We start from the raw sequence: 14,374 nt of genomic DNA, 5'->3' as shown, positions 1-14,374 counted from the left end.
TTAGGGTCCACGTGGAGCTTTAGGAACCCTGCAGAGTTTTTGGAACCCCGCAGAACTTTTGGGTCCCCGCGGAGTTTTTGGGAACCTTACACAACTTTAGGAACCCTGGACAGCTTTAGGAACTCTAAACAACTCTGTGGACCCCGCACAGCTTCAGTGACCCCGCGCAGTTTTTGGGACCCCGCCGCGCTCCGGGCCCCGGGGCGGGGGTGGGCGTGGCACAGGGCGTGGCGCGCTGACGTCAGCGCTCATTTGCATGGCCCCGCCCCCGGACGCGGTCAGCGCTGGCGCCGCAGGAAAAGTTTGCGGCGGGGCCGGGCCGGGATGGACGCGCTCAAGTCCGCGGGCCGGGCCCTGCTGAGGAGCCCCAGCGTGCACAAACCGTCCTGGGCCGGCGGGCGGCACAAGAGTGAGAGCCGAGACCCTTTCCCTGCCCCGGGTCCCACTCCCTGCCCTGAGCGCCGGATCCCTACCCCGCGCCCCGGCCGGGCCCCGCTCCCATCCCGGACCCCGCATTCTGCCCCGGGCCCCTCATCCCGCACCCCGCTCCCTGCCCCGGCTCCCGCTCCCTTTCCCGCACTCCGCTCCCGGCCCCGCTCCGGGTTCCGCTCCGCCGCTCCGGTCCCTGTCCCTTCCCCTCGCTCCGCTCTGTCCCCTGTCCCCTCTCTTCCCCCGGCCCTCTGCTCTCTCTCTTTCCCTTCGCTTTCGCTCTCTCGTCGCTCTTTTCTCACTTTCAGCCCCACTTTTTGCCGCGCTGTTCGCTCCGCCCCGCTGCGCTCCTTGCGCTCCTTCCCCTGTCCCCCTATCCCCGTGTCCCCGTGTCCCCCCGTGTCCCCCAGCCCGGGCCAAGGGCCGGAGCCCGCCGGGCACGCTGTGACCTCGTCCCGCTCGCAGATCGATGCCCCCATGGCGAGCGGCCACCGAGCCCTGCCGGGGGGGGCACCGGGCCCGGGGGAGCCTCCCCGAACTCCCCCGGTGACACCGAACCCGCGGCTGTCCCTGATCCGGTGGGACCGGCCCGGCCCGGGTCACACCGGGACAGGGCGTGGGCAGCGGGGGGACACGAACGGGCCGGCCTGGGGACACCTGTGGGGCCGTGGGACACCTGGGGAGGGGCAAAGCCCCCGAGCTGCCCATCCCTGCTGGCTCCTGGGTGGGATTTCAGGTTTAGGAACCCCCACCTGATTCTCACCTTGGCCCCACAGCTGTCCCTGTATTTGGAACCCTCCTTTCCCCCCAGCTCTTCAGGGAACAGTTCCGTGGTGGGTTCCAAGGGGAGAGCAGAGCCCTCTGCTCCTGGGGGGCTCCTCAGGCTTGGGGGGATCATTCCCCTCACCTGGGTCCCAGCAGCTGCCCGGGATTAGCAGCAAATCCCATTTTATCCTCCTTGTGTAGGTGAGGCTTTGCAGGGTCAGGGCACGGGGGGGCTCCCAGGTGAACTGGGGGCTCCTGAAGGGTTTGGTGTGGAAAACGTTTTGGGGTTTGTTGTGGTTCATGGAAAAGGTTTTGGGGTTTGTTGTGGTGCCTTGGAGAGCTGCAGGGGAGGCTCCCAGGTGAACCCCTCAGTGTTGCTGCTGTGAGTTGGTGACTCCAGAGCCTTCCGTGTGTCCCCAGAGCTGCCTGAGAACTGGACAGACACGAGGGAGACGCTGCTGGAGGGGATGCTCTTCAGCCTCAAGTACCTGGGCATGACCCTGGTGGAGCAGCCCAAGGGAGAGGAGCTCTCTGCAGCCGCTGTCAAAAGGATCGTGGCCACCGTGAGTGTCCCCAGCTGTCCCCAGGTGTCCCCAGGTGGCCCTGATGGCCCTTGGGAGGGTCCCACGGGGAGAAGTTTTAGTGGAGGGAAGTTGGGGGTTGCAGCTCCATAGGGTTGGGATTTGCTGCTCATGGGGTGAGGATTTCAACTCCAGGGAAATTGGGATTGCGTCTCCAGGGGATTGGGAAGGGGATTTGCAGGTCCATGGGGTCAGGATTGCAGCTCATGGGGAAGTTGGGATTTCACCTCCGGGAAAATTGGGATTGCAGCTCTAGGAAGGGTCAGGATTGCAGTTCCAGGGCAATTGGGATTTGCAGCTCCAGGGGATTGGGGTTACAGCTCCAGGGAAATTGGGATTGTAGCTCCATGGGGTCAGGATTCCATCTCCAGGGGAAATTGGAGATTTGGGATCCCGCAGAACTTTTGGGTCCCTGCGGAGGGAAATTGGGATTACAGCTCCAGGGAAGTTGGGATTGCAGCTCCAGAGAAGTTGGGATTTCAGCTCCAGGGCATTGGGATTACAGCTCATGGGGAAGTTGGGATTGCAGCTCCAGAGAAGTTGGGATTTCAGCTCCAGGGGAATTGGGGTTGCAGCCCCTCCAGGGCTGTGGGTGGCACTGCAGACATTTCCAGGCTCTGGCAGCCCCTGGTTCCAGCCCAGCTGTGGGATGGGGCTCTCTGGGCCAGGCTGGAGCGTGCTGAGCTGCTGTGATAAGCTGGGGTGTGTGAGGAGGCTCTGACCTGCTGCAGGCAGCCTGCCCCGGGCTGGGTCAGGGCAGGGACAGGTTTGGAGCGTGGCCAGGGCTGCTCTGGGCTTCCCTTCCAGGATTTGGGGGGCACAGAGGGACAGGAGCAGGACAGGAGCAGCCAGCACAGCCTCTGTCCCACTGACCTCAGAGGGGTGGAATTCCTGGATCCCCCAATTCCCAGCCCATTCCCAGCCATCCCCTGATCCCCAGCCCTCCTTCAGTTCATTCCCCCAATTCCCAGCCCTCCTCCAGTACATTCCCCCGATTCCCAGCCCTTCTCCAGAACATTCCCAGCCATTCCCCTGATTCCCAGCCCATTCCCAGCCATCCCCTGATCCCCAGCCCTCCTTCAGTTCATTCCCCCAATTCCCTGCCCTTGTCCAGAACATTCCCAGCCATCCCCTGATTCCCAGCCCATTCCCAGCCATCCCCCAATTCCCAGCCCTCCTTCAGTTCATTCCCCCAATTCCCAGCCCTTTCCCAGCCCATTCCCAGCCATTCCCCAAATCCCCAGCCCTCCTTCAGTTCATTCCCCCAATTCCCAGCCCTTCTCCAGCCCATTCCCAGCCATTCCCCTGATTCCCAGCCCATTCCCAGCCATTCCCCTGATTCCCAGCCCATTCCCAGCCATCCCCCAATTCCCAGCCCTCCTTCAGTTCATTCCCCCAATTCCCAGCCCTTCTCCAGAACATTCCCAGCCATTCCCTTGATTCCCAGCCCATTCCCAGCCATCCCCCAATCCCCAGCCCTCCTCCAGTACATTCTCCTGATTCCCAGCCCTTCTCCAGAACATTCCCAGCCATTCCCCTCATTCCCAGCCCATTCCCAGCCATTCCCCTCATTCCCAGCCCATTCCCAGCCATCCCCCAATTCCCAGCCCTGCTGAGCGCGTCCCCAGCTGCTCCCACACCTCTGGGGGTGCCCGTGGTCAAAGCCCGGGGTTCTCCCTGCCCCTGTCCCTCTCCCAGGCCAAGGCCAGTGGGAAGAAGCTGCAGAAGGTGACGCTGAAGGTGTCGCCGCGGGGGATTGTGCTCAGGGACGGCAGGAGCAGCGAGCTCATCGAGAACATCTCCATCTACAGGTGGGTGCTGGGGCTGTGCTGGGCCTCCCTCCCACGTGCCCTGAGCTCGGGGAGCATCCTGGGCATCTGCAAACCCCAAACCTGGCTCCCAGCCCGGCCTGGGCACCCCTGCATCACCTCCTGCCCCTGCCCTGAGCCTGGAATGCCAGGCTGGGAACAGCTCCTTTCTCCTTCCTCATCCTCCAGGGAAACCTTCTGAGGAAGAGCAGTGTGAGATGCTGCTGTGCTGGGAGCATCCCCTGCTCCAGCCTGTCCTGTCTCACAGGGTGGAAAAGACATTCCTCTTCCTCTCTTTTCTCTTCTTTTCTCTTTTTTTTTCTTTTTCTTTTCTCCTTTTATCTTTTCTCTTTTTCTTTTCTCTTATCTTCTTCTTTTCTCTCTTCTTTTCTCTTCTTTTTTCTTTTCTCTTCTTTTCTCTTTTCTTTTTTCTTTTCTCTTTTCTCTTTTCTCTCTTCTCTTTTTTCTCTTCTCCTCTTTTTCTTTTCTCTCACTTCTTTTCTCTTTTCTTTTCTTTTTCCTTTGCTCTTTTGTTTTTTCTTAGCTCTCTTCTCTTCTCTTCTCTCTTTTGCTTTTTTCTCTCTTTTGCTTTTTTCTCTCTTTTGCTTTTTTCTCTTCTCTTCTCTTCTCTTCTCTTCTCTTCTCTCTTCTCTTCTCTTCTCTTCTCTTCTCTTCTCTTCTCTTCTCTCTCTTCTTCTCTTCTCTTCTCTTCTCTTCTCTTCTCTTCTCTTCCCTTCTCTTCTCTTCTCTTCCCTTCCCTTCCCTTCCCTTCCCTTCCCTTCCCTTCCCTTCCCTTCCCTTCCCTTCCCTTCCCTTCTCCCCGTGTTGCCCATGGATGTCACCCCCCGGTTTCTCCCCCTGCCCAGCCCACCCTGGTGCCCTCCCCGTGCCCTGCAGCCCCTGTGGCAGCCCCGGAGCCCAGCCAGGGCCGTTTGTGTGTTCCAGGATCTCGTACTGCACCGCAGACAGGGCCCACGACAAAGTGTTCGCCTACATCGCGCAGAGCCAGCACAGCGAGAGCCTCGAGTGCCACGCCTTCCTGTGCCCCAAGAGGAAAATGGTCAGTGAGGGCAGGCAGGAGGGGACCGTGCTCACTGGGCTGCCAGGATGAGGGAAGAGATGAGGATCTGACTCCATGTTTTATTTATCAATTGATTTATTATTTTATTATATATAATACGTTAAAATGATACTAAAAGAATAGAAGAAAGGATTTCATCAGCAGGCTGGCTAAGAATAGAAAAAGAAAGAATGATATCATTTGTGTTACAGATAACATCAGCTTGTGACTGACTGAGACAGTCTGGACAGCTGGGCTGTGATTGGCCATTAATCAGAAACAACCCCATGAGACCAATCCCAGATGCACCTGTTGCATTCCACAGCAGCAGATAATCAATGTTTGCATTTTGTTCCTGAGGCCTCTCAGCTTCTCAGGAGATAAAAATCCCAAGGAAAGGATTTTCCATAAAGATGTCTGTGACATCAGGAGAGGCTGCCCTGGGCTGGGAAGGGGGCTCAGAGCCCAGATTTGGCTGTGGGAAGGAATTGAGGTGGGCTCAGAGCCCATCCCAGACTCTTTCCCAAATCCATCTCTCTGCTCTGAGCCCTCCTGGACCTTTCCCTGCTGTTTCAGTGACCTGGTGAGCCTGGTCCCAGCAGCATCCCCGTGCCTGGAGCTCTGTTCACATTCCCTGCCTCTCCCAGCTCCATTTTTCCCCCTGGGGACAATAATGGCAGCCACAAGTTGTCTCTCCTGTGCTCCCATCCTGGCAGGGCCGAGATAAAGCCTCGCTCTGCAAATTAAAATTTAAATCTTCCTGCTGCTAAAGGAATTATCTCAGTGCTGCATCAGCTCGGTGCATCCCCCTGCAAATAAAGTTCTCCAAAGCCTTTTGTGGCAGAAAAACTGGGGATAATTTCCTTTTTCCTGCTGTGTGAAGTGCAGGAAGATCCTGCTGCTGAGGTGATCCCTGCTCCCAGCCTGGAGCCAGGGCAGGGGCTCTGGGTGCACCACAGCTCCCAGGCACTGCCATGTAATTAGCCCATATTTTTAGTTCCTGGGTAATTCTCAACAGTGGCTGGGCCTATTAAACTTGATTCAGATGTGACAGCTTAAATTGTAAACAGCTGTGAGGAGTTTCATACTTAATTACCATATTTAAGGGGTTTTTTTTTTCTTTTTGCCATAAAGCATTTGCACTCCCATCAGGGATGTAAAGAGCTCAAATATCCAAGTGAGCCCTCCTGGTGCCAGCCTTGACTGGCACTGCTGGTTCTGGGGTCCCCTTGTCCCCCTGTTTACCTTTGGGGTCCCCTTGTCCCCCTGCCTGGTTTTGGGGGTGCTGTGCCCCATGTCCCTGGGGGCTGCCAGTGCTTTCAATAATTTCAGTGATTGGTTTCAGAGATCTCAACAATTGATCACAGTGGTTTCAGTGATTTATCTCAGTAATTTCAGGGATTTCAGTGATTTATCTCAGAGGTCTCAGTGATTGATCTCAGTAGTTTCAGTCATCTCAGTAATTTCAGTGATTGATATAATGGATTTCAGTGGTTTCAATGATCTCAGTAATTTCAGAGGTTTCAGTGACTGATCTCAGTGATTTCATTGGTTTCATTAATTGATCTCAGTAATTTCAGTGGTTGATCTCAGTAATTTCAGTGATCTCAGTGGTCTCAGTGATTGATCTCAGGGATTTCAGTGATTTCAGAGATCTCAGTGATTTCAGAGGTTTCATTAATTGATCTCAGTGATGTCAGTGATTGATCTCAGTGATTTCAGTGATCTCAGTGATTTCAGAGGTTTCATTGATTGATCTCAGTGATGTCATTGATCTCATTGATTGATCTCAGAGCTCTCATCCTGTCCTGCTGTGTGTCCCCAGGCCCAGGCTGTCACCCTGACCGTGGCCCAGGCTTTCAGGCTGGCCTTTGAGTTCTGGCAGGCAGCAAAGGAAGGTGAGTTGGAGTTTGTGTCCCTGTCCCTGCTGTCCCCGCTGTCCCTGTCCCTGCAGGCAGGGGTTCAGGGCCTCTCCTGTTGTGCAGAGAAGGAGAAGAGGGAAAGGTCCATCCTGGCAGCAGAAGGGACGAGCAGCCCCAGCTCAGGAGCTCCTGCCCACCCTGGCACAGGTGAGTGAGGCACAGGGCAGGGCCTGGCGTGGGGAATTGTCCCTGAGCAGGAATGATAACAAAGGCTTGTGGCTCGGACAGAGTCTAATCTAGCTGACTGTGATTGGCCGTTAATTAGAAACAACCCCATGAGACCAATCCCAGATCCACTGTTGCATCCTACAGCAGCAGATAACCATTGTTCACATTTTGTTCCTGAGGCCTCTCAGCTTCTCAGGAGGAGAAATCCCGAGGAAAGGAATTTCCATGAAATGTGTCTGTGACACCTGAGTGTGCTCAGGGCCCAGATGTGGGTGCGTCCTGCAGGGGTTGGATGCAGGGAGGGGATTCCAGCAGGGAGGTTTGGGTGTTTCTCTGTTTCTCTGCCCTCACAGCAGCCCTGGGGAAGCTGCTGGACCTGGAGGAGCCGGGCAGGGCCCCCCTGGGCAGCAGCCCCGAGCCCCCAGCGCTGGACAACAGCAGCTTTGGGCCCAGCAATGCCTCTGTCAACAACAACCTGGAGTGGGTAAGGGACAGCCGGGGGAACTGGGCCAAACTGGGGCAAACTGGGAGCTCTGGGGGGCCTGGGCTGCTCAGGGAGGGATCACAGCTCAGGGTCAGCTCCCTCCTGGCAGCAGGGCTGGGAGGGCCAGGGAGGGAATTCCATCCCTGTGCTGAAATAAATAACATGTGCTGCTCTCCTGGGTGGAGCTGGGGCACGCTCAGCCCCTCTGGGGGTGATTTGGGGGTGATTCCCATCCCTGCTGCCCTCCTGGATGGATCTGGGGGTGCAGGATCAGTTCCTTTGGGGTGATTCCCATCCCTGCTGCTCTCCTGGGTGGATCTGGGGGTACAGGATCAGTTCCTTTGGGGGTGATTCCCATCCCATCTGCCCTCCTGGGTGGATCTGGGGGTGCAGGATCAGTTCCTTTGGGGTGATTCCCATCCCTGCTGCTCTCCTGGATGGATCTGGGGGTGCAGGATCAGTTCCTTTGGGGGTGATTTGGGGTGATTCCCATCCCTGCTGCCCTCCTGGATGGATCTGGGGGTGCAGGATCAGTTCCTTTGGGGGTGATTCCCATCCCTGCTGCTCTCCTGGATGGATCTGGGGGTGCAGGATCAGTTCCTTTGGGGTGATTCCCATCCCTGCTGCTCTCCTGGGTGGATCTGGGGGTGCAGGTCATTCCTTTGGGTGATTCCCATCCCTGCTGCTCTCCTGGATGGATCTGGGGGTACAGGATCAGTTCCTTTGGGGGTGATTCCCATCCCTGCTGCTCTCCTGGGTGGATCTGGGGCAGGCTCATCCCCTTTAGGTGCAGGAAGGGCCAAGCCCCCGAGTTCCCCTTTCCCTGCAGATTGCAGGGGAGGTGGCTGAGGCACTCAGCACCCAACAGACAGAGATATTTCTTTGTGTGAGTGCAGAGCCAGGTCTCTAAATGCACTTTTGTGCAGCTCTCTTAGCAACTACTTGTCTCTCTTTTGATCTCTCCACAAAGGAGATGGATGATGGTCTGGACGAGGCGTTCTCAAGGTAATTCTCAAACTCTCAGCCCGCCCTCGAGGTAATTCTCAAACTCTCATCCTTCCCTGCAGTTCAGCAGGGGAGCAGCCCCAGAGCCCTGGCTGTTAATAATGGCTCTTAATAATGGCTGTGTGTTAATAATAAGTAAAATAATTACTCTGTATTTATTTTACTCCGTGTATTACTCCGTGTTTATTTTACTCTGTGCATTACTCTGTGTTTATTTTACTCCGTGCATTACTCTGTGTTTATTTTACTCTCTGTTTCACTCTGTGCATTACTCTCTGTATTATTCTCTATTTATTTTACTCTGTGCATTACTCTGAATTGCAACATAATATTATTTTACTTGTGCATGTCTCTAAATGTTTATGTCAGTCCTTGCAACTTGTTCTCTGTATTCTAGGGTGATGATGTCTGGGCACTTTCTCAGTATTCTCAACTCTAGCCCGCCTCGAGGTAATTCTCAACTCACATCTTCCTGCAGTTAGCAGGACAGCCCCAGCATCCTGCTGTTAATAATTGGCTCACTTTATAATGGCTTGTTTAATAATAAGTAATAATTCTCTGTATTTATTTACTCTGTGTATTACTCCGTGTTTATTTACTCTGTGCATTACTCTGTGTTTATTTTACTCCGTGCATTACTCTGTATTTATTTTCACTCTTGTTTCACTCTGTTTCATTTACTCTCTGTATTGCTCTGTATTTATTTTACTCTGTGCATTTCTCTGTATTTAGTTCACTCTGTGCATTTCTCTGTGTTTATTTCACTCTCTGCATTACTCTGTATTTATTTCACTCACTGCATTTCTCTGTGTTTATTTCACTCACTGTTTCTCTGTATTTTTCACTCTGTGCGTTTCTCTGTATTTAGTTCACTCTCTGCATTTCTCTGTATTTATTTCCCTCACTGTTTCTCTGTATTTATTTCCCTCACTGTTTCTCTGTATTTATTTCACTCTCTGCATCTCTCTGTATTTATTTCCCTCACTGTTTCTCTGTTTCCCGTCCCTGTGCCCAGGCTGGCGCAGTCCAGGACCAATCCCCAGGAGCTGGACACGGGGCTGTCGGCGCAGGAGGCTGCGGAGGCTCTGTCCCCCCTGCACTGGGGCCAGCTGGAGCCCAGCCCGGCTGAGCAGGACGATCTCTTCATGTTCTGAGGGCCCCCAACCCTCCCCGAGCCCCTCTGGGACCCTCCAGGGCTCCCTCACTGCCGGGTGCCACAGCCCAGCTCAGACCAAAGCTTCAGAAACCCAGCGTGGAGTTTTGTACCTTGCTCTTACCCAAACCACAGGATGCTCTTGGACCGATTTACTCACAGTTTACAAGAGGTGTGGGGCTGCTCCTCCTGCAGGCACCACCACAAGGCTCTGTGGGTGCAGACACAGCTGTGGGTGTCACCAATGCACCCAGCCTGGGGTGCAGACACAGCTCTGGGTGTCACCAAGGGTGGCACAGCACAGCACCCGCGTGGCCAGGGAGGATCTGCAGCAGCTGCTGGCACTGTGACAGCACAGCAGTCACAGAGGGAGCAGAGCTGGTGCGTTGTGCCTGTGGCACTCTCACAGCTCTCACTCACCCCAGCGGCTCCCAGCTCCTGTTTAACCCAAAGACTTTTGTAACTCAAAGAAGTTTTGCACTTTAACGCTTGGACTGAAAGCAGCGCTCGGAGTGTCAGGGTGGGCAGTGCCTGGAGCTCTCCTCAGAAGCTTCTCACCCAAAAAGAGCCCCCCTGGCAGTGCTGCAGCTCTGGCTCCAGGCTGGCTCCAGGCCCCAAACTCCAAAGTTGGCTTTAACAGCAAAACCAGCAGGGAGCAAAGGTTTGGTTTTGGATTCTGCTGGGAAGGGCAGCATGAGCACAGCTCCACGTTCCCAGCTGGGCCCTGCAGGTTTGCCTGGCCAGGACTCCTCCTGCCCCAAAGCCCAGGGGTTGGGATGGGATGGGATGGGATGGGATGGGATGGGGTCAGGTCAGGCAGCAGCTCCTGGTGCCCAGTGGTGCTCCCACCCCTGTCCCTGACAGCTCCAGGGGCCTCAGGAAGCTCCATCTACCCCTGGGGCTTGAACCAGCCATGGAGGCACAGCTTGTGCTAACTCAAGATTGGGTTTAACCATCCCAAACAGCCTCACTGACACCTCTCAGTGTTTGTGGCCTTACGTGAAGTGTACTAATCTGTTTTATAGATTTGTAACTCGGGTTTGAAGCACTAATTCATTCCCCTGATAGCTCTTTAGAACTCCCTCAGAACTGCTCACAGGAAGGAAGGAAAACCCTCTGAGTCAGCTGCAAGGGTTCATTAGGGAGCAGCTGAGTGGCTCTGCCTTAGGTTGGAGATGATTTTCCCCCAAAGTGTGAGTGTGGGAAGGTGTTGGGGGTCTCTCTGATGGAACCTGTGCTCTGTGGGCTCTGCAGGGAGCAGCTCAGAGCAGTTCCAGGTCCTGGCAGGGCTGTGCCCATGGGTGCCTCAGTTCTGGGGGCAGCAGCTCTGCCCAGGACCCTGGGATGGGTGAGGAGCACATCCTGCTTTCCCAAGAACCTGGGATGGAGGGTGAGGAACTCATCCTGATCCCCTGGGATGGGTGAGGAACACATCCTGCTCTCTGGAACCCAGGATGGAGGGCGAGGAACTCATCCTGATCCCCGGGGATGGAGGGTGAGGAACTCATCCTGATCCCCTGGGATGGAGGGTGAGGAACACATCCTGCTCTCCTCTGGAACCTGGGATGGAGGGTGAGGATTCCCCTGTCCTTTCCTAGAGCAGCACATCCTGACATTCACAACACTATCTCTGTGTGTCCAGAGTGTTTTGTTTTGTTTTATTTTATTTTTTTTTTTTTAAGAGAACCTGATGCTGTAAAGAATTTTCTGCACTGAGGGGAATAAAAACTCTGCCATTTTTTTTTTGCAGGCTCTGTGCTGGGTGATTTTATTTCTTTCCCCCGTGGTTCCTGTGGTGGTTTCTGTGTCTCTGGGTGGTGCCTGGCCCTGGTGTGGCAGGATGGGATCAGAAAGGTCCTGGGGGTGATTCCAGGGGGGCTGAGCTGGGCTCTGCTCCCGGGGGCTGCTGTGGCACTGGAGGGGACACACAGGGACACAATCCCAGAGTCAATCCCAGTGTCCCATCCCCATTCCCAGTGTCACACCCTCACTCCCAGTGTCAATCCCAGTGTCACATCCCAGTTCCCAGTGTCACACCCTCACTCCCAGTGTCAATCCCAGTGTCACATCCCAGTTCCCAGTGTCACACCCTCGCTCCCAGTGTCCCATCCGAGTGTTCCCATCCCTATTCCCAGTATCACATCCCCTCTCCCAGTGTCACATCCCAGTGTCCCATTCCCATTGTCCTATCCCCATTTCCAGTGTCCCCCTCTCCCAGTGCCATTCCCAGTGTCACATCCCAGTTCCCAGAGTCACTCCTAGAGTCAATCCCAGTGTCCCATCCTCAATCCGTGTCACTCCCAGTGCCCTATCCCCATTCCCAGTGTCACATCCCCAATCCCAGTATCCCATCCCCTCTCCCAGTGTCATTCCCATTGTCCCATCCTCATTCCCAGTGTCAATCCCAGTGTCCCATCCCCTCTCCCAGTGTCATATCCCCATTCCCAGTGTCCCATCCCAGTTCCCAGTCACTCCCATCCTCAATCCCATTGTCCCATCCCCATTCCCAGTGCCCCCATTCCCAGTATCCCATCCCCACTCCCAGTGTCCCCATTCCCAGTGTCCCATTCCCAGTATCCCATCCCCTCTCCCAGTGTCATTCCCAGTGTCCCATCCTCATTCCCAGTGTCCCATCCCCATTCCCAGTGTCACTCCTAGTGCCCCCATTCCCAGTGTCCCATCCCAGTATCCCATCCCCTCTCCCAGTGTCATTCCCATTGTCCCATCCCCATTCCCAGTGTCCCATCTCCCCTCTCCCAGTGTCATTCCCATTGTCCCATCCCCATTCCCAGCCTGTCACCAGCTCCTCCTCGGTCACAGCCCCCATTCCCAGGTGTAATTAATGCAGCAAATGAGTAAAGACTGGAATCTGCTCCCAAGTGCCAATTTTATCCCTTCTCCAGGGCTGTCACAGCTCCAATCAAACTGACAGCAAGGAATAAAACACTTGCGTCTCTGGCATTTTTTATTACTTTTAATGTGATTTTTTTTTTTTTGTGAGTTACTGGAAATTTAAATTATAATGGTATGCTTCACTTAAAGAAAGTATCCATAGCAACAGAACATCTAAATTATTGCAGGCTGATCACTTCCCTGCTGGAGTCACATCTCACTCCTCTCACGGCACTCCCAGAGGTGCAGCATTTTAATAGAGGTTTGGGTTTTTTTAACCTTTTTTTTGCAAATAAACAAGAGAATACAGAGCACCTTCTCCATCAGTGCAATACCTACAGGGAGACCCAAAGGGAGCAATTGCTTTTGTTGTCCAGGCAGGAGGGGCTCCAGGCTTGCTCTGGAGTCAGAGATTTCTCCTCTGGTTCAGGAGTTATTCCATGTGAAACTGGGGGATTTCTGTCCACTGCAGCTGCTGGAAACTCTCCTGGACCAGGAAAAAGCAGCAAGGGGAGATTGTCACATTCATATTTTCTGGAAAAAATCCCTTTGCCCAGGATTTCGCTCCTGGGAAGCTGAGAAGCCTCAGAGAAAAAGGAAAACAATTCTTATCTCATTTGCTTCTCCTGTGTTTTGCTCCTTTGGAATGTGTTTAAAAAGTAAAACCATAATTATCTGATCTGCTTCTCCTGTGTTTTGCTGCCTTGGAATGTGTTTGGGGATTGTTTACCCACAGGTGATTGTTTCATTGGTTTCATGTGAGTTGTTTTCACTCTTTGGCCAATTGGTGCCAAGCTGTGTCAGGGCTGTGGAAAGAGTCACAAGTTTTCATTATTATCTTTTTAGCCTTTTGTAAATATCCAGAGAATAGAATAGAATAGAATAGAATAGAATAGAATAGAATAGAATAGAATAGAATAGAATAGAATAGAATAGAATAGAATAGAATAGAATAGAATTCTGAGAGCCTGGAGTCAGAGTCACCATTCCTTCCTTCATCAGGGCACCCTGCAAATCCAATAGAAGATCAGGAACATTCTTGTTTGATTCTCAGCTGGGTTTATGGGTTTATTTCTATTTTATTCTTTCCAAATTCCTGCTGGACAGGACAAAAGGGATGGGTGAAAGCTCAAAGAAAGTGGGATTAGATGAAATATTAAGGAGAAATCCTCTGCCCCTGGTCCCTGGCAGTGGCCCAGGCCAGGCTGGAGCACCTGGGGCAGTGGGAGCTGTCCCTGCCCACCCAGGGGTCAGAATGAGATGATTTTTAAGGTCCCTTCCCACCCAAACCATTCCATGATCCCCCAAAAAACAACTCCAGCAGCTGCTTGACATTTAAAGGCAATGGGGGAGAGAACACCCAGGTGTTTTGCTCCCACCATCGCTGAATTTTGGGCTGGAGCAGTCACAGATTCCCACTTTTAAAAGATTCCTTCACTTTAATCACAGCAAAACTCGAGTGCTGCACGCTCCGAGCTGTCACACGTGAGAAACAAACTCGCTGGGAGGAACAGAAATGTGTTTTTTTCCATTCCAATCTCAATTATGGGAATCAAATGCGTCATGTGGATCAATAGTAGGTTGAGATTGCTCAGCCAGAAAGAGTTCAGATATAAAAAGCTGCAGCTGAGAGGCTTCCTGAAAGCTCATGTATTATTGCAAGGGAGATGGTGACAGTGAGCAGTGCCTGCAGTGTCCCCTGGAAGCTCAGGAGAGCAGGGCTTTAATTGGGGTTTTAATTGGGGTCCTGTGTGCAGGATCCTGAGCCCAGGCAGATTTTACCCTGCCCAGAATTTGCCTTTGATGTCCCCTGGTTCCCCCTGCCCTGTGGAGCACTGCCACATCCTGTCCTGCATGTCTGCAATTCCTGCAGAGAACCTGCAAACTGCAGGGCAGTGAGGCAGCCTGAAGACAATACATTAAATATTTTTAATCATTTAAACCTGTCTAGAACAAGAGCTGGTGTGCAGAGAAGCGGCTGTGGCTCGGCCAGCCCAAAGGAAAATGTTAAAAAAGCAGGAAAAGGTGTCAGGATTCGTTGGGTGATTGGGTTTGTTTGTAAGGGAGGCTCCATGCCCATGGAAAGGAGGAGCTGCAGATTTTGGGG

The 14,374-nt window shown here is 53.6% G+C and overlaps 1 protein-coding gene across 2 annotated transcripts; it reads left to right on the top strand.

The window, feature by feature from the left end:
- Nucleotides 1–217: 217 nt before the first annotated feature.
- On the top strand, nucleotides 218–10,812 carry LDLRAP1 (low density lipoprotein receptor adaptor protein 1). 2 transcript variants are annotated; one of them, XM_064731468.1, is made up of 9 exons: nucleotides 218–409; nucleotides 1,615–1,757; nucleotides 3,474–3,586; nucleotides 4,529–4,643; nucleotides 6,469–6,541; nucleotides 6,629–6,712; nucleotides 7,090–7,217; nucleotides 8,188–8,222; nucleotides 9,238–10,812. In XM_064731468.1, exons 1-9 carry the CDS (start codon nucleotides 325–327, stop codon nucleotides 9,374–9,376), a joined length of 915 nt encoding a protein of 304 aa, XP_064587538.1. In that variant the 5' UTR covers nucleotides 218–324; the 3' UTR covers nucleotides 9,377–10,812. The 2 variants fall into 2 exon arrangements, with proteins under 2 accessions (XP_064587538.1, XP_064587537.1); XM_064731467.1 differs by having other exon boundaries at nucleotides 219–409; nucleotides 7,087–7,217.
- The last annotated feature ends 3,562 nt before the right edge of the window (nucleotides 10,813–14,374 follow it).

Source organism: Zonotrichia leucophrys, chromosome 23 (assembly GCF_028769735.1).
Source record: "Zonotrichia leucophrys gambelii isolate GWCS_2022_RI chromosome 23, RI_Zleu_2.0, whole genome shotgun sequence".
In the NCBI taxonomy this organism is placed as follows: Eukaryota; Metazoa; Chordata; class Aves; order Passeriformes; family Passerellidae; genus Zonotrichia; species Zonotrichia leucophrys.
This window is presented reverse-complemented; position numbering and strand designations above follow the sequence as displayed.